The sequence below is a fragment of the Protopterus annectens genome, chromosome 11.part0 (genome assembly GCF_019279795.1).
Source record: "Protopterus annectens isolate FY-2018-M chromosome 11.part0, PAN1.0, whole genome shotgun sequence".
In the NCBI taxonomy this organism is placed as follows: domain Eukaryota; kingdom Metazoa; phylum Chordata; order Ceratodontiformes; family Protopteridae; genus Protopterus; species Protopterus annectens.
The window spans coordinates 242966192-242989570 of record NC_056745.1 but is presented as its reverse complement, the minus strand read 5'-3'; the positions used below and the strand labels follow the sequence as shown (position 1 = coordinate 242989570).

Here is a 23379-nt window from a genome sequence, read left to right as displayed (position 1 = left end):
GCAAGAAAGACTGATGTAACGGCGTTGGCTGCATGCTTTATACCCCTGACTCCTGATGTCATGGAAAATGAGACAGCAACTGACGCAGGACCCAAGACTTTGATAATCAGGCCGACTGGGGGCTGCAAACAGATAACCCAAATGTGATGGCTGCGGCAGTGAAACACGAAGAACATCGGTCCCAGCAAAGCCTGTGCTGAACATTGAAAAGGAATCCAGTTTGTAGTGCTTTGTGAAGTCATGAACACAGGACCAGGATTCTGCCACCAGAATGCTTCTAGAGTTGACCCATTTCCAATTCACTACTGAAGCTAAGGCTCTACTCAAGTGAGCCTTCATCTTGCCTGGAAGAGATTTACCATGGTTGAGTAGCAAAATACACAATCATGCAATAGTTTGCATAGAGACAGCTTGACCTTTTTTAGCCCCTGTATAGGAAACAAAAAAGTTATGTCTTACCATAATGTTCCATTCGAGTTGTTGACTATCTTCCAGTCATCACAGATGGGGCCTAATACAAAGCTAGAGTACACCAAAAACTCGAGCCATTGAGCCGAAGGCCACTCTTCCCCTGGAGACCAGATCCAATTTGTAATGCTTGATGAAGGTATGGGGTTTAGCCCAAATGGCTGCTGCACAAATGTCATCCATGGAAGCCCTGGAATGGAAGGCAACCGAAGTTGTGATGGCCCTAGATGAATGAGGTTTGATTTGATCAGGTTTGGATTCATTTGTAAGGGAATATGCACAGGTAATGCAATCTCCAAGCCATTTTGATAAAGGAACATTTGATACAGCACATCCCAGTCTAGGACCAGAAAAGGAAATGAAAAGTTGGTCCGACTTGCGAAAGGACCTAGTCCTGTCTAGATAGAAACATAGTTGTCTATGTACATCCAATGAAGGCAGTATTCCCCCTTGTTTGAGTAGTTTGAGAAAAATGCAGGGAGTTCAATGGACTGGTTAGAGAAGTCGGAAACCACTTTAGGGAGAAAAGATGGGTTAGTACGAAGGGATACTCTGTCCTTATGGAAGATTAGATACGGGGAGGTTCTACAGTGGGAGCATCTGAGGTAGACTCAGAACTGAGATTACCCTGTAGAGGAGTCCTGAGGCTTGTGCTCTCAGTGTCCCGGGGGGGGGGGGTGGCCTGTGACAGCTGCAGCTCAGGAGGAGTGGGGGAAAGGTCCAACGTAGGAGGAGTGCTTCCCGAAGCAAGCAACCTCTCCATCACCCGGAAGGCAAGCCCACCCGAGGAGGAATGGGAGCCCAGAACAGAGGAAGACAATCTCGGAACGGGGTCCACTCAGCTCTGCGAGGCCCGCCCCCGGGACGTAGCCTCAAGCAAAACCGGGGCAGGAGTCACCCCCGGAGCAGAGACGGCAATCGAACCATTCCCAGAGCAGAGGGCTCCACCCCCCTTAAGCATGAGATTGATGAAGGGATAGTTACGAAGGAACCGAAACCCAAAGGGGCCTCAGAGAAGGTGACTGTCGGCGCAGAGAAGAGGATTCCTCCCGTAGATGTCGGAGCTATGGGCTTCAGAACAGAAGGGTCCAAGGGAGGAGAATATGTGGGAGTCGCAGAGGCAATGTACCCAAAGCCCAGAGTGGTGTGGGTTAGAGGAAAATTTGTAATCCCCCTTAGCTGTCAGCAGCTGATCAAAGAGGCACACATCGATTCAGATGGGCTCCTGGTGGACCTTACCGACACTCCTGAGGGGGAGTCAAGTCGGTCCAAAAGGGGGCTAAGGACTTGTCCAGCAAAAGGATCCAAGGACAGGGAATACTGGGTCCAAGGCGTAGTAAAAGTCGGCACAGAGGATTCCAGTTTCAAGACAGGCAAAAGGGGAACTACCAGTGCCGAAAAAAGGGCTCGGAGCAGAAGTGATACCTGGGGTGGAGGTCATTATCGACTCCAATGGAGTCATCGGTACTGATCTCAGAACGGAGATAGGGGACGTCTGTGTTGAGTTAAATGGCAGGCAATAAGGTAGGGCTCGAAACCACAGTTGGAACCGTAGAAGTAGTCAGTGCTGAGGGCGGCGCCGATGTGGAAGTCATCACAATATCAGAAGAAACCATTGGAGCAGAGGTCATCAGAACCAAGGAGACTATCTTGTACCTTGTTGAAGTTTTATGGGCCTTGTGCTTATGAGACTTGCCCTTCTCAACAGCTGGTGAAAGAAGGGCCTGAATGAGGACGTTTTTTGTCCATAGATGGAAGGGTTGAGACCTCAGACACAGAAATAGCCTCAGAAAAAGAAGGAATCGGGCCTTTCAGAATAAGTACATTCTTTTTTTCATTCAGCGTCCACTGAATGAAACAAACACAAATCTGACAGAGAGGTTTCACAGACAGGTGTGGAACCCCCAAGACAATAAACACATTCCTCATGTAGATCGCTGTTGGGGAGTTTGCCATTGCAGGAAGACCAATGCTTAAACCCCGAAGTCCCTTTCTTTTCAGACGTACCAAAAACAAACACGAGTAACTAATCCAAGGTATTAAGAATAACACAAGGGTAAGGAAGGGCGATTACCAATAATGGTAAGGAAGAGAATACTAGTGAATACAGCTAGATAAGAAAACAAGAAATAGTGAGTTTTGAGTGAAAACCTTACAAAATACTGCAAAAATTGAAAAATACAATACTTAGCTGGAGAGCTCGGTGAAACGCTGCTATATAGCTGTGTGGCAAACGAGATCTGGGGTAACGGAGAAGGGCATTGTGGGTAGCAGCTTAGCTCAAGAGTTTTTGGTGTACGCGAGCTTGGTATTAGGCAGACTCAAGGGCTCGGAACAGAATCCATCAGTGATGAATAGGAAGATGATTAACAACTTCAGATCAGTTTTTCATTTCTAAAGGGCTTGGTTCTGTCAAGATGGTACCAGAGAGCTGCCTGTGTGCATCCAAGGTATGCAGACTCTTCTCCCTTTTTTATCAGGATAGAAAACTGAAGACTTAGATAAAAATCAGAAAAAAATACTAATCATTCATGTTTGAAGTTAACACAACCCTGTCCTTGAAAAAAGCCACAGAAGGTCGGCTCACCATGAGAGCTTGTAGATCAGACTCACCTTGCAGATGTCAAAGCAACGAGTACAACGGTTTTCCAAGGAATGAATCGAAAATCCTGAAAGGCAGGTTCAAAAAGAGGAAGTCAATTTTTCCAAGAACAAAGTTGAGATCCAGGGAAGAGGATTTGCTTTTGGGGGATGGGGTGGGGGTCTCTCAAATGGGACACTCCTTTCTTGAACAGTTCGTCCACAAGAAAACAAGAGAGTGGGTTGCAAGGGCAGACAAGTAGAGACAGCCACAAAATGCACTTTGATAGACACATATATGACAAGCCATTTCCAAGTAGCTCTCACAGTAGCTGTAACTGCCCAATTTCAAAAGGGATAACCAACTTGGTCTGGGCCAAAAAGGAGTTACCACAATGATCTTTGGTAATTCTTTCCAAATCATTGGAAATACACACAAGAACCTGCCCAACCATGGGAATGAGAAAGGCATCTTGACTTGCAAGCATGGCTGCCAGGATGTCCTGAACAGACTTTTTCTCAACTGTTTGTTTTGAAAGGAGGAGCAGAACTACTTGAGGTGCTCCCACGTCTGGATAAAGCCCTGGAAGACCTCTACATTCCACTCATGAGGGCCTGCCAAGGAACTGATTAGTTTACCGATGTGTTTTGATCTAATGGAATTTAAGAAGTCTGAAGAGTCTGATAATGCTACAGAGCCAGCTCCCAATCCATCACTGCCAAAGGATAAGGAGGGTATGACCTTGTACCCCTTTACCCACGGTAGTGTTTCTGTGACAAGTGGAAAAGGACCTAGAGTCCACAATTGCTGAAGAACTTTTAGGCAAGAATCACTACCCAAATCTTTTTTATGCTTGTGTTTTATTGTGTCCTGTGGCCCACACAAGCCTTACATTTGAACTCCCATGGACACTACTCCCCAGGAAACATCTGGAGAGTCTGTCAAGACAAACTGGACTGAGGCCTGAAGAGAAACAGAGTTCTGGATTCAGTTTGTTTCACAAATCCCAGTACCAGTATCTGGAAATCTCAGGTATGAAGTGGTTAGGTCCAAAAATTCAAGTAACAATTTGTCTCATATTAGATCTGGCTAGTGGTATCAAGAGGATCCTTGATGTCAAAAAGCATAGAATTTTGAGGAATGTCTAGAAGAGAGAAATCCAAGAAAGTGCCCTGGTAAGTCAGAACTTTGTCTTTTGGCAGGAAGGCTATCTTTTTTTTCCCCACTGTCTCTATACAACAACCAAAGAAAACAATTCAAAAAGTCCTTCACACCTTCTGAATGAAGATCTAATTTGATGCCCAGGTGGGAAGGGAGGGATGTGACCTTGTTTTATGACTCCAAGCACCTGGATACAGAATCTGTACAAATCAGCAAGTCATCTGAATAAGGGCAAATGTGGATGCCTTGGGGACAGACACTTTGTAAGCACTAGCTATAGTAAGACAGTCCAAAGGGTAATGCAGAAAAATGAAAATGTAAGCCAGACAGCAAATCTTTATAAAATTCCTGAAACTGGAAGAAACAGGACTTTTAAGTGTCCTTAAGATCTACTGTCACCATGAAACAGTGGTCTGGAAGCAACTCTAGGACCAACTGTAAGGTAAGCATTTTGAATTTTGGAACTTTTACAAAGGTGTTTAAACATGCTCCACTTAAAGAAATCCCAATCCTTCAGAGCCACACACTCCAGGGATCGAAACCTTATCGCAATGAACAAAACATGCAGGAGGGATAGGTTCCTGACCCAGAGACTCCCCATACTCTGGAAAAGACTGTCCATACATGTCAAGCAGAGTGCCTCCTTGGCCCTCATCAAAAGGAACCTTGACGATTGGATGGGAGATAGGAAATTCACCCTGGGGATCAGGTCAGTCGCCCTGCTAAACAGGGGTCCAGGGAAATAAATATTGTGGGAAGAAATATCCAGGGAATTGTTATGGCTAGGCTTGTACAGGCCCTAGAGCAGATAGCCTAGTACCAACCTATGAACAATTCAAAGATGGGCCCAAGGAATGCTCCTTTTTTGGTAACCAAAGAGATTTAGAATTATACTCCAAACCCATTTATCTGACACCATTTGTGGCCAGGCTGCAGAGCTGACAGAGCGCCTGGAGGAAGAAAGAAGGAAGTGGTAAATTGTGTTTACAGTAATTTCTGAGGGGCCACTGACCGAAAAATATTAAAATAAACCTTTTAAACAAACCAAAATAGAAAGAATAATAAATCTATAATTGACAGGATGGTCCCAAATGGGACATGTCTGAGAAGTAAGCTTGAAAAATCAGCAGTGGATCTTTGGATAGCAGAAAAAGACTGAACACACTTCCTGTGATAGCTCAAGGATTCCCTCCTCAAGATATGTTCACTCAGCTATCACAGGAACAGAGAGGGAAAGGAGTCTGAGCTTTTGAAAGCAGGGCATACCCCAAAAATGCCAGAGGCAATCCATTGATATATCATTGTTAATTTTGGCAAGCAAAACATTTCCACATACCATACAGGTAACAGATCCATCCAATAAGATACTGTCAAAGGATCTAGGTACTCTTTGATAGCACTATCATTTGGCCATCACATCTCTACAGCAGTTTGGAAAGCCTATCATCTGGGCTCATCTGATTTCAAAAGGAACCTCCGCTGCATCCAAATTCTTAACTTCCCTTTACTCGCATCTAAATCAGACCCATTGTTAAATATAATGCACCGTTGGCATGTATTTATGTAAACATACTCAACTTGTGGACCTCATTCTTAATTAATTAAAAAGTTGTGGCCACAAATATCTTGGTTATCAGGACAAAATTGCTAGTCCCCTCTGAACTCAATCTCTTGTAGACTGCTCTGTGGAGATCTGCTTCTAGCCATGAAAGATCAAACCTTCTAACTTGCCTATTCCTTCACAGAACAAATGGTCCCTCAAATATTGGATTAAAGAAATGATCAGTACTGAAAATCTATGGTACTAATGCAAGTCCTGTTCCATTATGCCTGACCCCACAACTGCAGCACCTGTGAAGACAAAACCCATGTGTACAGCTAAAGGTATGTGACAATCCAACACCCCAGTGAGACAACAGCATTTCAGGTACCTTAACATATTACACAGAGTGAAGACATACATACCTTGTGGTGTATGCAGTACTGCCTGCATCATAGACATGCCTGTGGGAGAAACATGTTAATGTTGTAAACTTATACCAGCAATAAAGTTACACATACAGACATGAGATTCATATCACAATATATCCCTCACCTCTAGGGCAAACTTTCACTACACAAAGCAAGAGTAACATCCTTGCCAAACTTTCACTACACAAAGCAAGAGTAACATCCTTGCCACCTTACGAGTTGTGTAGACAATGGAATGGTTAGCTTCAAATTCTCCTCTGGTCTATCTCGTCTTGCCCTCCTTGAGGCTGGAGGGAAATTTTGAATGGTGTTTTTTGGCTAGGCTTGTAATTGTCTACGCACTGTCTACACAACACAACTAAACACTCTCCTACAAACAAAACAAAGCAAGTGTCAGCCCTTTAGAGGCAAAAAATGTGGTTACTTTCTACAGCAGGGCCACCGGAAACTGCACAAAGCCATATATGACATTACATGTGTGAAGCTGTGTACTTCTGTAGAAATACACAACATAAAAGAACAATGTAATTCATAATGCCAAAGACCAAAGCACTGATGGGATCATCAAATGAGCAAAGCACAGCAAAGTGGTCATTCACTTTAAGCAATCAATAGACTCACATACATTCCACTGCGGGGTCGCTAACATACACAGCTTAATAAAGCAGCCAAATGTCCAAAAAGACATTAAACTACTGAAACAAGAAACAAAAGAATCAAGATGGTGAACTCGGGCCTCTGCCACTCATTTCTCATTCTTATGATTTTTTTAAAACAATCCTTGTAGAGACAAAAAATACCTCAAAAGTAAAATATTAGTTCAGAAAAATGCAGCTAATCACTAAGCACTGCGAGCACAGCCATACAATGAAATCCATAATCAAACTGATGCGTTTCTTATATGCAGCAAAATCTAGTGAAAACTAAATTTCAGTTTGAAACCTACCACTTGTCAAATCGTATGTCGGGTAGGCAGAATTTGCTGCTGAGCCACTCCGGCTGGATGATGCATGATTAGGAGATTGTAAAGGAGAGTGATGGATGGAACCCTCCCTTGATCGGGCTGAACTCCTGTGACTATGATGATGTCTGGACTTCTTTTCTGACATCCTTGCCTCACTGGTTTCAGCAAATTGAGTTTGTTTTAGTTTACTGCTTATGTGGTGCCGTTTAGATTTTGAACTGGAGCTAATGTTACAATCGCTGCTACTGGGAAAAGTTGGCAAATTAATGTCAAAAACTGGAATGGCAGGCTGATGTTTAAACCTTTCCTTATCTCCTGGTGACACAGAGTTCTGAAAAAGTCTTCTGTCTTCATGGAATGCAGGGCTTGAGATAGCATTGTCTAGCAGCACAGTAGCTGGTACAAATCCATTCAGATGTTGCTTAGGCTTTGTAGGATTTCTGTGCGAGTAAGAAAAACTAGTACTTGGGCCTGCTTCATCACAATTTGTTATACCAATGTAGTCATTAGAAAATGATTTGGGACTTGTATGACTTAGATATAGTTTCCTACGTTTATGCTTCTGAAACGTTGGACTTCTTTGCAGCAAACATCCTGTAACTGCTGAATTCTGAGGTCCTTTATTCACATCTTGAAAATTATAGTGTCTGAGACTTTCACACGAGTTGTGTAAAGTCCCTGAAGGATCTCGCAGACAACATGAGACAGGAAATGAATCCTAGGAGGAAAAAAAAATAATGATACCACCCTCTCAAAGTATAAGAAAACTGCTTTCTGAAAAGTCACTGTTTTATACTAAGCACAAACCATACTGCATGAAAGTAAACTATTCTAAGGATGACAAGGCTAAAGCTGTTCATTTTTATATACAAACACTCATGCAAAAGGAAATGTTACCAAGAAGCTGTTCCCAGTAATGTCTGAAAACAGAACCCACAACAAATAATAAAAATCCTTTTTATAAGCCCACAATAAAATCAGTGTACCACTATATCAGCACAAAATATGCATTTCTTACTCAAAACATTAAAGCTTTCAGAAGCCTGCCATTTATTTTTACTAAACTGTTATGTTAACTTCAGTTCTTCATGCTCCTGCACAGTCCAACTTTGTTTTCCAGATTCAAAAATTGCCCAAACTCCATCTTTCACAATTTGTATGTTACAGCATCTATTAAAATAGAAGCATTATTTGACAATAGATACTCCATAGTCTGTGCTTTTTTTTAAGTGTATTTTACATTTATTACCAGGCAAGTGTCTGACTGGGCTGGAAGACCATTTTCAGCGGAGACCTGGGGAGAAAAGCTCCCTACGTATACAAAGTTATACAAAGTAATACATAAACAAATGGTACAAAAAAAGAGAGAAAAAACATCCAACAGGTAGTTACAGTACAATGAAATGCATCCTCAGTACAAGATACTACGAGCATTGGTGGTGAAAGCACATTCACGAATATGATACAAGATCAATAGACTGCAAAACTGGTAAGCACGTAATATGGTTAACAAATCATGAGAGGCAGGCAAAAAATAGAACGTTTTGACATTAGATTTGAACTTTTGTAAGATGCATAATGTAAAATAAGTAGCACACAACTTCTTAATACTCTGGAAATGCTACCAGTAGGAGCTCATCTGAACTTGCTTCCTACTTGGCAACAAGCAAATGCACGAGAATGCAGACACTTATGCAAAGCAAAAATAAAACTACTCCTGCTCTCTGCTTTCAAAACTCCTTTTGATTAGGAAGAGCATTAAACCAGCAAAATAATTTACTTCTATGTTTAATGAAAGCTGTTCTCGATACTCTAAATACAAAGAAGAGAGTTTTTTAGGGGGAAAAAAATACTCATTTTTGTGTCTCCTCTATAAAAACAAAACAAAAAAGTTTGAATGTACTGCAATGCTCCAAATGGGTTTAAAACTCCCCAGATTACATTCTTCTTGACACAAAATAACATACAGGTGATCAACTGCAAAAAGTAAACATACCACAATGTCTGGCAGCAGAATGCACCTTCAAACCTTGTATCCACTCACAATTAAGCTCCATATTATCTCACACTTCTACAACTACACCTTGCTGCATTTAACAGCAGCAGCATCTGCTCAGTCTCCAGTTTTCCTTCCACTTCTCACAAAAGCTGTACCCAAAAAAAGTTGTGAAAAACAAACTATTAAACATTTATTTAAATAGTCACTCAATCATTGGTTAGCCAACTAGCACAGAATGCTGAACTCAGACCATTTTCAAGTTTAACCTAAGGCACCACATACAGACAGTAATGTTTCATCATTCGTGGAAAGTATACAACAGTTTCTTATAAAATAAAAATTGCAATACAAGAACAATATCCTTAACACTGAATTACAGTGATTAAAACAGTGCAAAAAGTAAATAACGGCGACATCTGAAGGGAAAGCCTGGTGACACAGCATGACTTCAAAGTTTCCAGTAAATATACATTCTGTAACTTCAATACACTCAGGAAGAAATAGTCATTGTAAATGTATTCTGTGCAACTCCATAAACATTCAGCTGCTATCGTCTTGCCATAACTGCAGATGCTAGAGGGTATTCAATGCTGGAGCCATAAAGTCAAGAAACCGCCACAAAGATTTTAGCGCCCATCTCTTGGGTGGTTGATATCCCTGAGGACAAGGAGATAGAGATGCACGTTATGACTGTTTAAGAGAACTCTGCTCTAGTCCTAGATAGGTCTAGCCAGTACTGCTTAGAAACAGTATGCTCCCAGTACAACTCTGTAGCTTCCACAATATCTTATCAAGACGCCTTTGAGAAGGCTATAGTAATGGCTGTGCAACAGGTAGAGTGTAATTTTGTCTCAATCATTTGCTATGATAGGTGTCAGAAAATAAGACAATGGAATGCCCCACTTGGAGATGGCATGTTTTGAGAAGAGCAGCCTTTTTTTCTCTCTTTCCAAAGACTACAAATAGCTGAACAGGCCTCTGTCCTATCTTGGTAGTACCAAAGCTTTCTGGACACAGGGATTGCAGAATTATTTTCCCTTTATTTTGTGGCTTAGGAAAAAGACTGGAAGTTGAATGGCCTGGTTTAGTGCAAACTCTTGTCACCGTTAGGTGCAAAAAGTGACCTGTCTGTGTGGAAGAACAGGAAGGACTTGTTACATACAAAGTGCCTGCAATTCAGTCCTCCATAAAAGATATTTTTATGTGGTCTGATCATGTTGGCAAAAAAATTGATAAAATCATGCCGTAAATACTAAGATCCCAGGACAGTATAACGATGATCTTTGGAGTACTGAACTGCAAGACAACATTAAGGAAGAGCTTTACTGTTCACCTTTAAGTGTTGGGGACATTGGTAAACGTGTCACTACAGCAGATAGGAAGAACTTAATAGCAAATAAAAACTTGAATACTGCAGGAATACTGGTATGCATATCTGCTTCTGTAGGAAATAAGCCCTTCTGGCACCTTGTGGAGGATCTCTACCAATCTCACAGACATGATTTCCTAGTGCTTGGTTTCCTTGCCTCCATCATCATTACAATATACATTCCTTCCTGAAACAGATGCTCAAAGTGTAAGAAGAGTGCATCTTCCAGGCTGTCAGAGTGAGGGTGCAGCCTTGGAAGTACCAAAGTATCCTCCGCCTCAATCAGCATGTCTACCTGTTTGGACAATAGGATATTCTTTAGCCATCAACAGGTGGGAGAATGCACAGTTGTGTAAATAAACTTACTATAATGGTAGATCTTGAAACAGATGACTGCTGCAGTAACATTTTTATATAATTCACATTTTCCTTTCAGGGCTCTAGCCTCCCTGTTTCAGTTGGCACGAAAGCTCTGAAGGTCTTGCACCCACACCATTGATTTTCTCCTTCCAAGTTCAAGAAAGCAATGGCCTGAATGCGTGAAAGGTGCCCTTATGCCTTGTAAGATAGTTGACTGTTGTACCTTACACAGGATATAACCCACACTGCCAAGGCTACTGCAGCAGTGATTAATGATGAGCATCCAATGTTGTCTTGGTTAAAAGGGTGCAATTAAAAATAAGTTTTGCCTTTCCGTAAGTATTTGCTGGACTACTCTTAGTACTACGAGTAAGAATGGAAAGAAAAAAAAGTTATATACTCACAGTAACATTCCATCTGAGTATTTCATTTGTCTTCAACCTGTGGGTTCACGGATCCATATCGGATCAGACTGTCGCATATCCACCATCTGATCAGGGCTCAGAGCTCCTCTCCTTACCTATAATGCCAGTCTTCTTCCTCCCTTCAGATAGAGTTTGCTGCCCAATCAATTACTCACACCTGACCCAACAGGACCATGTCACTACCAGAAAAAAGTTCCTGGAACAAAGACGACACGAGGGCACCCTAAAAAAAAAAAAAAAAAAGTGTCCACCTTCTACTCAGACGAGGCCTGAGGAAGGAGGGGGGGATGGTTACAGACAAATGAACTACTCAGATGGAGCGTTATGGTGAGCACATAACTTCTTTATCTGTAGTAGTAGTCTTCATTTGATCTTCAACCTGTAGGACAGAGTCCCCAGCTACTAAACACCTAGGAAAAAGATATTCCGGAGCATGGTGGAGCCAAAGGATGCCCTGTTCCTGGATAAGATGTCCAATTTATAATGCGAAATGAAGGCATGAGATAAGGATCAAGTAGCTGCAGAACAAATATCGCCCAATGAAAGTCTGGACCAAAAAGCCACAGAAGTGGCCATAGATCCGGTAGAACGTGCTTTCACCTGACCTGGCGGGGAAATCCCGCTGACAGAATACACCCAAATGACACACTGGGAAATCCAACGGGCAATAATAACTTTGTGGAGATTGGTTTCCCTAAAATGGGTTTGGAGTAAGAAACAAAAAGCTGGTCATACTTAAGTTTTTACTTACACAGGACAAAAGCATTTCTTAACTGTGTACATCCAGCAAGTGAAATTTATATTCTCCCTTATTCTGAAAATTTGGAAAGACAGAGATTAATCATTTGATTAATGCTGGCCTCTAGAAGCTACTTTGGTAAGAAAAGATGGACACCCTGCCCTTATGAAAAATCAAATAAGGGACTTTGACCGAAAGGGCTTGAAGTTCCAATACTCTCTTGGCAGAAGTAATGGCAACTAAGAATGCAGTCTTCCACGACAGTAAATGCAGATCTTCTAAAGCTGCAGGTTTAAAGGGGGGGGGGGTGACACTAAACCCTGAAGTACTAATGTAAAATCCCATGGTGGCACAGAATCCTTCACCAAGGGTCTCAGAAGAAAGGTACCAATAAGGAAAGTCTTGCAAAGCTTTGAAGATGCCAAGGACGTCATATTCTCCCCCAGGTGAAAGTAAGAAACTGCAGCCAGTTGAACTCTGTGAACGAAATGGCGCCTTGTTGAAAAATCCCCAATAAGAATTTCAACACCAAAATTTCCTGGTAGAAGACTTATGAGCTGCCACCAGAATTAATTTGACAGGAGAAGATAAACCAGTAGTATTGATAATTATGGGAACCGGAGCAATCAAGCAGTGAGCTTCAGACTGTCCAGGTCTGGATGGGGAGTCCCCGAGGGATGTAAAATAAGATCTGGAACTGGATCCAATGTCCATGGTGGAGTCACCAGATGAGACCACCAAGAGGGTAACCAGACATGGCGAGGTCAGAATAGGGAAATGAGGATTACGAAGGTCCCCAGTCTGCGAGCTTTCTGAAAAACTTCCGATATCAAGGGTAAAGGAGGATAAGTGTACAGAAGACCAGGAGGTCAAGCATTACGTCAGAGTGCCTCTGGGGGATTTCAGAGCGAAGAACTCACTGCATTCACGTTAGGAGAGGCGAACAGATCGCAGCAAGGCTGACCCCACTTGTGAAAGATGTGTTCTGCTAGTGAAGGATTCAGAGACCACGCGCAAGGCATGAAGATAGATCTGCTGAGCCTGTTAGAACGTTGGACCATCCCAGAATATATGTTGCCACCAAAAAAGGGGTGGAGGAGATCACCCATTCCCACACTCTCATGGATTCACTACAAAAGGGGATAAGATCTGGTTCCACCCTGTTTGTTGATGTACCAGACCACTGACACATTGTCTGTCTGTATAGCAATCGTGCCCGAGGGAAGATGGGCATGGACAGCCTGCAATGTGAGAAGCACCGGCCTCATCTCCAGGAAGTCAATATGCAAACTGGTCTTTTACAGGGACCACGTGCCTTGAACTGTCCTTACCGAACAATGTCCCCCACTCAGCTGGGTGGCATCCACAGTCACCGTGGCCTTGGGCAATAATGGGATAAAAGGACGTCCCCGGACCAGATTCAAGCAATGAATCCACCACCGAAGAGAGTCGCTGCACACTTGAGAAATTCGAACAGGGTGAGAACGGGAGATCTAACAGAGGCCACTGTATGGAAAGGGTCAACTGAAGGATCCATATGTGAAGGTGTGCCATGGGTAAAAGATAGACCTGTGGCCGCCATGGACCCAAATGCCCATAGTACCACTTCTGCTGGAGAGTGAGTTTGAAGAACATAAAAAAAAAAAAAAACATGTAGCTTCAGACTGTGTATCCTGTCTAGAAAAAAGAAAACCTATGTCTGAACTGTGTCTAACAGAGCCCCAATGAAGTCTAAGGTTTGAACTGGGGCCAGAGATGATTTGAGATTGATGGTGATGTCTAACCTCTGGGCTAATAGTAGAAAGGAATCCTTTGCTTCACAAAGTTGATGCCTGGAAGGGGCAGCGAGGAGCCAATCGTCCAGGTAGGGAAATACCTGAATGCCCTGGAGTCTCAGGTGAGCCGCTACTACTGACATCACTTAGGTAAACACCCTGGGGGGCGGTGGCGAGACCAAGAGGAGCGCTCTGAACGGATTGGCTCCTAGCCGGAAGCAGAGAAATCTCAGAGAGCATCTGTCCATCTTGATATGATCAACCTCCAGGATGCACACTATCTAGCACACCCAATCGTTCTCCTGCAGGAAGGGCAAGATAGACTGAAGTGTGACCACCTGAAATTTCACCTTTGCCACCGACAAGTTCAAGGTGGATAGATCCACAATTGGTCTTGGGTCCCCAGTCTTCTTTGGCAATAAAAAGAACCTGGAATAAATGTCTAAGCCGGACTTGTCTGGGGAACATGATAGATGACCCGATTTTTTTATTTCCAGTGAGGTATCCTCCCTGTGGGTGGGTGGAACACCTGGGAAGGGTTTCGGTGGTAGAGGTGGCTTCCGAAAAGGGACTGAATAACCTCTGAATATAATCTGAACACCCAACGATCTGTTGTGATGGACTCCCACTCAGGTGTAGCAATAACTGGCCCCTGACTGCCTCCCAAGACGAGCAGTCAGACAATCCTTCAGGGCAGCTGTGTGGGTATGTCGGAGAAAGGTTCGAGACCTGTAATTTCTCAAAACCCCTCTGCCTCTAGGGCGACGTCCATCGTATGCCCCTCTGCCCCTGGGGGAAGGCAAGTCCTGAGTGTTTTGGGGGAAAGTGAGATTTCCAGACCCACATCTTAATTCCCTCGCCGATTTCTAGAAAAGGATCGTTGAGGGGCAAAGAAGCGGATCCCGACGGCAGACAGTTTTCTAGTCCTTATCACTCTGAACCAACGTCTCACGTACCGACTTTCCAAACGGGGAGGAACCGTTGTACGGGGCACTGGGTTCTGAGAACTGACAAAGCCGAAGCCAGGCATGCTGCCTGATGGCAACACCTGTACCAACTGCTCTAGTGGCTCCCTCAGTAACATCAGACACACAGACACACAGACACACAGACACACAGACACACAGACACACAGACACACAGACACACAGACACACAGACACACAGACACACAGAGACAGACAAGTATTCACAGACACAGGCACACACAGACACACAGACACACAGACTTCGGCCGACACGGACTGGGGCCGTTTCCTCGGCCGACACGGACTCGGGCGTTTCCTCGGCCGACACGGACTCCGGGGGCCGTTTCCTCGGCCGACACGGACTCGGGGCCCGTTTCCTCGGCCGACACGGACTCCGGGGGCCGTTTCCTCGGCCGACACGGACTCCGGGGGCCGTTTCCTCGGCCGACACGGACTCCGGGGGCCGTTTCCTCGGCCGACACGGACTCCGGGGCCGTTTCCTCGGCCGACACGGACTCGGGGCGTTCCTCGGCCGACACGGACTCGGGGGCGTTTCCTCGGCCGACACGGACTCGGGGCGTTTCCTCGGCCGACACGGACTCGGGGCCGTTCCTCGGCCGACCGACTCGGCCGACACGGACTCCGGGGGCCGTTTCCTCGGCCGACACGGACTCCGGGGTCGACTCAGTGATCTCCTTCACTAGGACTCGCTGCAACTGAATCACATGTGCCATGTAATTCAGCACTCTTATAGAAAGTTGCTGAAGCATACACCCACTTCCTGAAGCAGTCCACTGCCCTTGACTCCCAGACCGGAGGATGAACCACAGAGCTCTCCTGAGTGAGCTCTTTTCTAGTAGCAGCTGCCACCACCATTGCATCAACCGGGGACCCCTTGTTCTGGTTTAACCTAAAGGGGAGGCTCAAAACTTTATCTGGGTGTTTGGGGATGGGCTCCACCATGTCCAGTTCCTTCCATGCCCGAGCCACCATGTCCAGTTCCTTCCATGCCCGAGATGTTAGCAGGTCCACTAAAGAATTTGCGGTAAGGGACACCCAGGAAGTGGAGGGTCCTACAAAAAATGCCTTGAGGAACACATTCGTCAGAGTTTGGTTTCTGGGCAGACCACCCCCCTCACTGGCAGAGGAGTTCCATGATGTTTCCAAAATGAAGAAAAGGCTGGCAGAGTACAAGACTGCTCAAGAAGGCAGGTTTCAAAAACATGGAAGAATTAGAGGAAGAGGATAGAGCACAAAGCGAAAACCTGAGATTTTCTGCTGTACCACAGAACCTGTAAAAAAGGCTACTAATTTTATTAAAGCACCAATAAGCAACTGGGTTGGTATTCTACAGGGGTTAAATGAAAGGCAAACCTGGCCATGAGAAAGTAACCAAGGCCTTTAACAGTAAAGAGGAAATCTTAATGGGTCTATATTACACAGATGAAAAATCAAAGTCTCGAACGCTTGGATGAGCGAAAAAGCAGGTAATCAAAATCGCTATTGTGGGGGGCTGCACCCTCCACATACCCCCTAAAAATACAGTCCAACTCAGAGATTGCACTACAGTGAGGAAAGGGCAAAATTTCAGATCTTCACTGTACCGCAATCTTACAATATCTATTTCAATTAACTGCGTTTTCGCTCATCCGACCGTTCGAGATTTTGATTTTTCGTCGTTCTGATAGGAACCCATCTTAAAAGCAGAAAATGTGTCCTTCAGCTACAGTTTTGTTAAAGTACTAAAACTGAGACAGTGTTTGTGGAAAACGGTTAGTCACTGCACACGAGGCAAAAGAGGAGTACATTTCTTCCAGCAATCAGGGAATGTCGAGAAGGAGTTGTGAGGTTCAAGCTGCATTATACAGCTATTTTTAGTGCATTTTTTTTTCTGGAGGGTCTAAATCATTTTTGATGCAGAACATGCTAAGAAGGAAACACAAGTTTGCCCCACAAAAACTGAACCATCAAGCAGAAGGGAATTTTGCTTCTTATTCTTCTTATAATAAAGCGCACTGACAGACTACATCAGTGAAACCTTTTCCCAGTGTTCCACAGAAAAATGCTTGAGAGAGGGAAAAAAGCGCACAAGAGTTGACTAGGAGAACCAGGAGTAAGTTGGAAATTAACCAGAGTCTGGATTTGGGCGATGGAGATCAACAGAAGAAAGCCAGCAACTCTGAAACTCATGAATAAATGTAAGATTACAAAGCATTAATTACATTTAAGAAATATGACTGAACAAGAAAACCTGGAAATATTGGACTTTTTGACTTTATTAAACTTGCACGGGACTCCAAAAGCATATGCCCTAACTTCATATATTAATGTTTAGAAAAACATTTCAGAGAGGAAGAGGAAGGAAAAACGTGCAAATAGAAAGACATACACCACATGCTATAAAAGTATATTTTTTTTCAGTTAATTTTGTGTGCAACAGGAGTATTCAAGTAAACAGGTACACTTATTTTTCCTTTTCTTTCTTCTCGTTCAGTTTTAAAATATATAGGCACTGCAACATAAAACGTGAAAAAAGCCCATACACATGAGCACAAGAAAAAATGGATATGCTTTTTCTTATTTCTGCAAAAAATATAAATGGATTACGGCCCTTGGCCTGACCAAACAAGTTTTAAGGGGAAGCAAATAAAGGAATGCTGAATATAATGAAAAGCTTTCCTCTAGCAAACAAAGTTTACATTGCGATATGAAAAAGCTTCTTGCTAAGGAGACAATCTGATAAGGGGGGCAATAAAAACAGAATACTTATTTCTTTCACTGGCTAGGAAAACGTTTTCTGAAAGCATTCAACGAGTCTTCTACATATGGGAGAATAAAGATAAGACAAAAACGGACAGCACTTAGTGAAGATAAAAGCAGAGACTCCCATTCATCTTAGCAAGGATAACCTTCATTACAGGTTAATTCAAGAATGAGTGTGGCTGTCAATGTGGGACAATTGCTCCTATTAGGAGGTTGAAACCTCATTTGAAGATGAACATAATTTTGTGGGTTTGCTTTTGTTTGAGGGTTTTCATTAAAACAAAACAAAAGTCTTGTAAGGTCTGATGTAGGTTCACATGGATATGTCAAGAAATAACTGCACAAAAGATCAACCTGCCAAACAGTGTACGCATGTAACAAAAACTGAAACTACACAAAAAACTGTTATACATAACAGGTGGGAATAACTGCTTCTTTTCATAATGGCAACACTTTCCATATTGTCCTCGAATGTTAATGGACACACAAACATGCAAAAAAGAAAAGTAGTGAACTATATTAAAAATGCAGAGTGAAGACAGCTATGCTACAGGGGACACATGGAAAGAAATGAGCATACAAATTTGGTAACGAAAAGACTTCAGGATGGTTATTCAGTAGAATATCTGGGACAAAGTAAAAGGGGAGTACTTATAGTGATTATGAGAAGAGCTCCAATAGTGATGGAAGAGGAAAAAAACAATAGTAGATTTGTAGTACTAAGGGGCTAAAGGCAAAGGAGGAGGATTACGCTGGCATGTATTTATATTTTCCAAACCAACCCCTCTGCAAGGACGGGAGGTGCACAGGCTCAAAAAGCAAAACAAGAAAAACACAAACAGCTAGCACACAACTGGAGCAAATATCTATTTTAATGTACAAAAACAACTGGTTTCGGCCCACAGGCCTTTTTCCATGTAAAACACATCAGTACATATCCCATCCTATATATCCAAACATAATGGAATAATTAAATTCCATTAAACAATTACAAATGCTCATTAAGACCAGGTGGAAACAATCCCCCAATTTTATTATCCAAGACTTTTCCTTTTTGTTTAATACATTATGCCAACCACTTTTCATTAATCTATGTCCCAACACTCTTGTCAATGATAAATTTAAAAACAGCTGTCTTGGGTATAGTTATATGTTTATATAAAGCATTAGCTAGATATTTATTTCGAATGCTACTTAAATGTTCTGAAATTCGCAATTTTAATGGTCTGGAAGTTTGACCAACATAAAAAGCTGTGCAAGAGCAAACTGCCAGATATACAGCCCAATCACCGTTACAATTACCAAAAAAAAAAAAACTTTAGATGTGTTCTTACTTGAAAATTCCTTAGTTGGACAAATACATTTACAGAAAGAACAATTGTCACAAGGGTAACAACCAACCACTTATGTGCCATCTATGATAGTTTGCACAGAATTTGAGGGCAAAAAAATGTTTATAGTGGCTAAAGTAAATACTTAAGTTTTCCCTTTTCAAAAAGGAAATGAACATCTCTGACCTAATAGCTCACACAACCTGTCATCTGTCAATAGAATGTCCCAATGTTGTTGCATCAAATCTAAAAATCCATGAGTGTTTCTACCATAAGTGGTAGTGAATCTGATTTTATCAGAGCAAGGGCCATAGCTTTTATATATTTCAAAAGCTCACTTCTTGAAAATGATTGTGCCTCCCTACTAGTCTGCCTAACTTGTGTCAATGGGTAACCCTGTTCAACAAAACGGCTTATGAGATCATTCTCAAAATGTATATAATCTTCAGTATTGGAACATTCTATGTATTCTCATAAACTGTGATTTAGGTATATTGGCTGTAATATGTTTAGGATGACAACTGGAGGTGTGGAGTAATGTATTTGAATGGTGGAGTTTTCTATATAATGCACTAGATAAAGTTCCATCAGATAATTTAGACACAGTAACATCTAGAAAAGAAATCTAGGAAACACCACAGTTTACTGTGAATCTGATGCCCCACTTATTTTCATTCAAATATTGGACGAATTCCTGTAGATACACAGCGTCCGACTTCCACACTATCCAGCAGTCATCCAAAAATCTACTCCAGATGTCAATTTCTCCAAGAAAATAATTAGGATGTATATCATACCTGTTCCAAATACCAGATAAAGAGGTCAGCATAAATGGGTGCAAATGATGCACCCATAGCTGTACCTCTCAATTGCAGAAAAACTTAGTATTGAAGAAAAATACATTTTTAGATAGCACATGCTCAGTCAAGCATAACAGAAATAGATCGAAACCAGGACTATATAGGGACATCCTATTTAAACAATATTCTAAAGCACACAAACCTGCCCAATGAGGAATACTAATATATAAAGATGCAACGTCTAATGTACATAGTAACCAATTTGACTAATTGGGCATCAGAAATATTCAGAAATTCAGGTATGTCCTTTATCCTGGCTCTTACCCCTGATAACAATGGCTTTAAATAAACAGTAAGATAGGCAGACAGAGATTCGGTAAGAGAGCCCTTACCAGAAACTACAGGTCTATCCAGGGGCTGCTGCATGTCCTTGTGAATTTTAGGGAGAAGGTAAAAATATTAAGACGGATTTTTAACCGTCAGATGAAACACATTTATCAATAATTCCCTCACCAACAGCAGACTCTAAAAACATATCAATTTCTGTTTTAAAATTAGAAGTAAGATCATGAGGCATACAGGTATAGAATCTACTATCTTGCAACTGATTATTTGCTTCAGTAGCATACAGAGATTTATCCATTACAACAGTTGCTCCACCTTTATCAGCTCAAACTACAACTATATTTTTGTTATTTTTCAACTGTGTCAAAGCATTTCTTCACTAGATAAATTTAAAGGGGAAACATGTTGACTATTTAAACCAAACTGCAACTCCTTAAGTACACATTTTTTAATTACTTCTACATTCTTATTCATAGGTGGAACAAACGTTGATTTATTAAACTTAAAGCCACTGTTTTCACCAACAGATTCCACATTCTGAAAACAATTTCAAATTAAGCAATCTACAAAACGCATATAAATCTTCCACAAAGACATCCTCCGGGACAAAAAAACCCTGGAATAAAGTTAAGACCCTTGCTCAGCAACAAACTTTCAGACTCCAATAAAACCACTGAAGAGATGTTAATCACATTACTTTGAGGACACTACCTGGGTTTCAAAAAGTTCAGCATGGCCTCCAGAGATCCATCGATCCCTATTTTTGGACCTATGTTTCCTACCCCCCCTCCTCCTTTTGCTAAAGTTAAAGGGGCCAAATCAGAATTCAATGGCAAATTGTCTTGTACCACAGTACATGTCTTTTTGGTAGCTGGTGGCGTTTGCTGCCTATCCCACCTCTGTAGCTGTATATAAAGAATCTTCCCCCGAAGTGTCACTCAAATTTTTTCATAATAGATTTCTTTTTTGCCCAGTAGACAAATTCTGAGCAAATTTAACATTTTTACCTTGTTTGCCATTTTTAATATATTCAAAGGGCTTACCTAATTGGCAGTCCCTTGAATCTTGATTAAATTTACCTATCTTTCTTTTAAACTTTGTTCAAAGAGAAGTAATTCTTTTCTGAGCTTATTAAAATATTCTTTATAAGTGACAGAGCCCTCAAAAGATTTTGCTTTTTCACATGTTTGAGCAACTTCTGGTATATGTAATCTATTCTTCCTAAATCATGCAAGGTTCTTACAAACTGTAAAGAATTTTTTTGCTGAATATCAGCCCAAGATGACAGTAACATATCATTCGGTTGACCAACTTAAAGGTTTTATAAATTTCAAAAGCTCACTTCTTGAAAATGATTGTGCCTCCCTACTAGTCTGCCTAACTTGTGCCAATGGGTAACCCCGTTCAACAAAACGGCTAAGACCCTTGCTCAGCAACAAACCTTGGAGTAATCCCTTTTTCTAAATAGGCCTTAAGTCTTAAATGCAACACAGAAGATCCTACATTTTTCATATGTTTGGTAAGCTGGTCAAACAAAGAAGTACATGTTTGGTCACGATTATTTACTACCTGACTTCCCATTATATTTGTGTTACCCATCCCAAAAAACAGGATGTCTTCTTTATCTGCAGACAACCCCTTTAAAATGGCAGTTAAATCCATAGTTGAAAAGCTGACTTTTTTTCTTTTAAGTTAATATCACACAACAATTGCACATAAACACAAGTCCTATTCTACACAAAATCAATATGGTTACTACCAACAAGGTACAGTTGTTAATAAAGTCCCAAATATTATAAAAGGAACTCATATACACAAACTTTTTCTACTTTTATATGCAATCACAATTACCCCAAAATATACCAATGAATTCCATCCCATATCAACCCACAGTTATAGTGCACAAATTGAGCAAAACAATGTCCAGAGAAATAATGGCACACAAGGCTCCACAAATTTCAAAAAACATTCATTTATCAAATGAAAACATTTAAAGTTCATGTCCACATATTCAAAAGTTTGTTGAGTTTATAATTAAAGCTGGCAGAATAGTATTCACCTCTTCCGTTCACTCATCAGAATCCAAAGAACCAACGGTATTTACCTCTTATGGCCTTCCCGAAATTTGCCCAACAGTCTTGAAAAAGCTGTATTTCATAGTGCATATATCCAAAAGCACCACATTTGAGGACATGGACCAATATTTCACATTGATGTTCCCCCTAATAGAAGGTGAAAAAAGTTCTAAAGAAAAATTCCACGGAGCCCCTCTTCTCCAATGAACAAACAATAACTCTGGACCCAATCTTTATATTATGCACCACCAAAATAATTCCTTTAAAACCCCACTTGTGTGTATGGAAATGCTTCACTGATGTACAATGAAAAAAATGCTCTTGTTAAAGTCAGCTTCCAAAATAAGGACTCTACATTTTTTGCAGTAGAAAAAAACACCACAAACAACCTATGCCCAAACAGTAATAGAACCCTAAAGACTTCACAGTAGGTCAAACAATTCAAACCAGTACTTGCCAAAATGAAGGTAAAACATCCCAGACCCAAAAATGTACATCTAGCTTCTGTCCGTTCAAAAAGCGTCTGCCTTTCGAAAACGACCTTTAGGAAATAAATCCTTCCATTATGAACAGCACAAGCATAAAGTACAGTTTTGTACCTACCATAAATGTAGATGTCCGATAGGTATGCATCTGCAGTCATAACATATGGGTTGTCCTGCCTCAGGCAACCCTTCGGTCGGCCGGATTCCAAAGTCTGGGTCTGGCCTCGGCTGATGTCGTACTTCACCCGACGTCATAGCTTCTGGGGTATAAAGGCATCAGCCGACGCCATTTTCCTCAGTGTTTCTTGCCCCAGATGCCAGGTGCCCTCTAGGAAGGCTAAATTTGGATAAATGTAGAAAATTCCAAACAGTAGAAAACAAAATATATATATATATATATATATATATATATATATATATATATATACACACACATATATACATACAAACAAATACACCATAACAGATTCCCCCAGCTAGCTAAAAGAGGGGTAAGCACCCTAGGAATACCACAGAGGGGAAGGAGGGTGGGTAATCCTGACTGCAGATGCATACCTATCGGACATCTACATTTATGGTAGATACAAAACTGTACTATGTCCTTCAAGGATGCATCTGCAGTCATAACATAGGGGTAGAATACCATAGCCAAACTGGGGGAGGAGGCACTAAGATAATGATGGTGTAGTTAAGATCCCCTGTAAAACTGCAGTTGCAAAACCTGCTCGGGATCTGGAATATAAAGGAAGATTGTAATGCTTGGCAAATGTATGCACGAAGCTCCAAGTAGCAGCTTCTAA

General features: G+C 41.8%; 1 protein-coding gene across 4 annotated transcripts in view; it reads right to left on the bottom strand.

The window, feature by feature from the left end:
* Positions 1–23379, bottom strand: part of LOC122815299 — a 623971-nt gene that overhangs the window by 526250 nt on the left and 74342 nt on the right. For 3 of the 4 annotated variants that reach the window (XM_044087667.1, XM_044087668.1, XM_044087665.1), the window contains exons 4-5: positions 7128–7863; positions 6176–6214 (exon numbers count right to left, since the gene is read on the bottom strand). In XM_044087667.1, the coding sequence (XP_043943602.1) occupies positions 6176–6214; positions 7128–7863 (775 nt within the window). The remainder of the gene's footprint in view (positions 1–6175; positions 6215–7127; positions 7864–23379) is intronic. The other variant, XM_044087666.1, reaches the window with a different exon arrangement.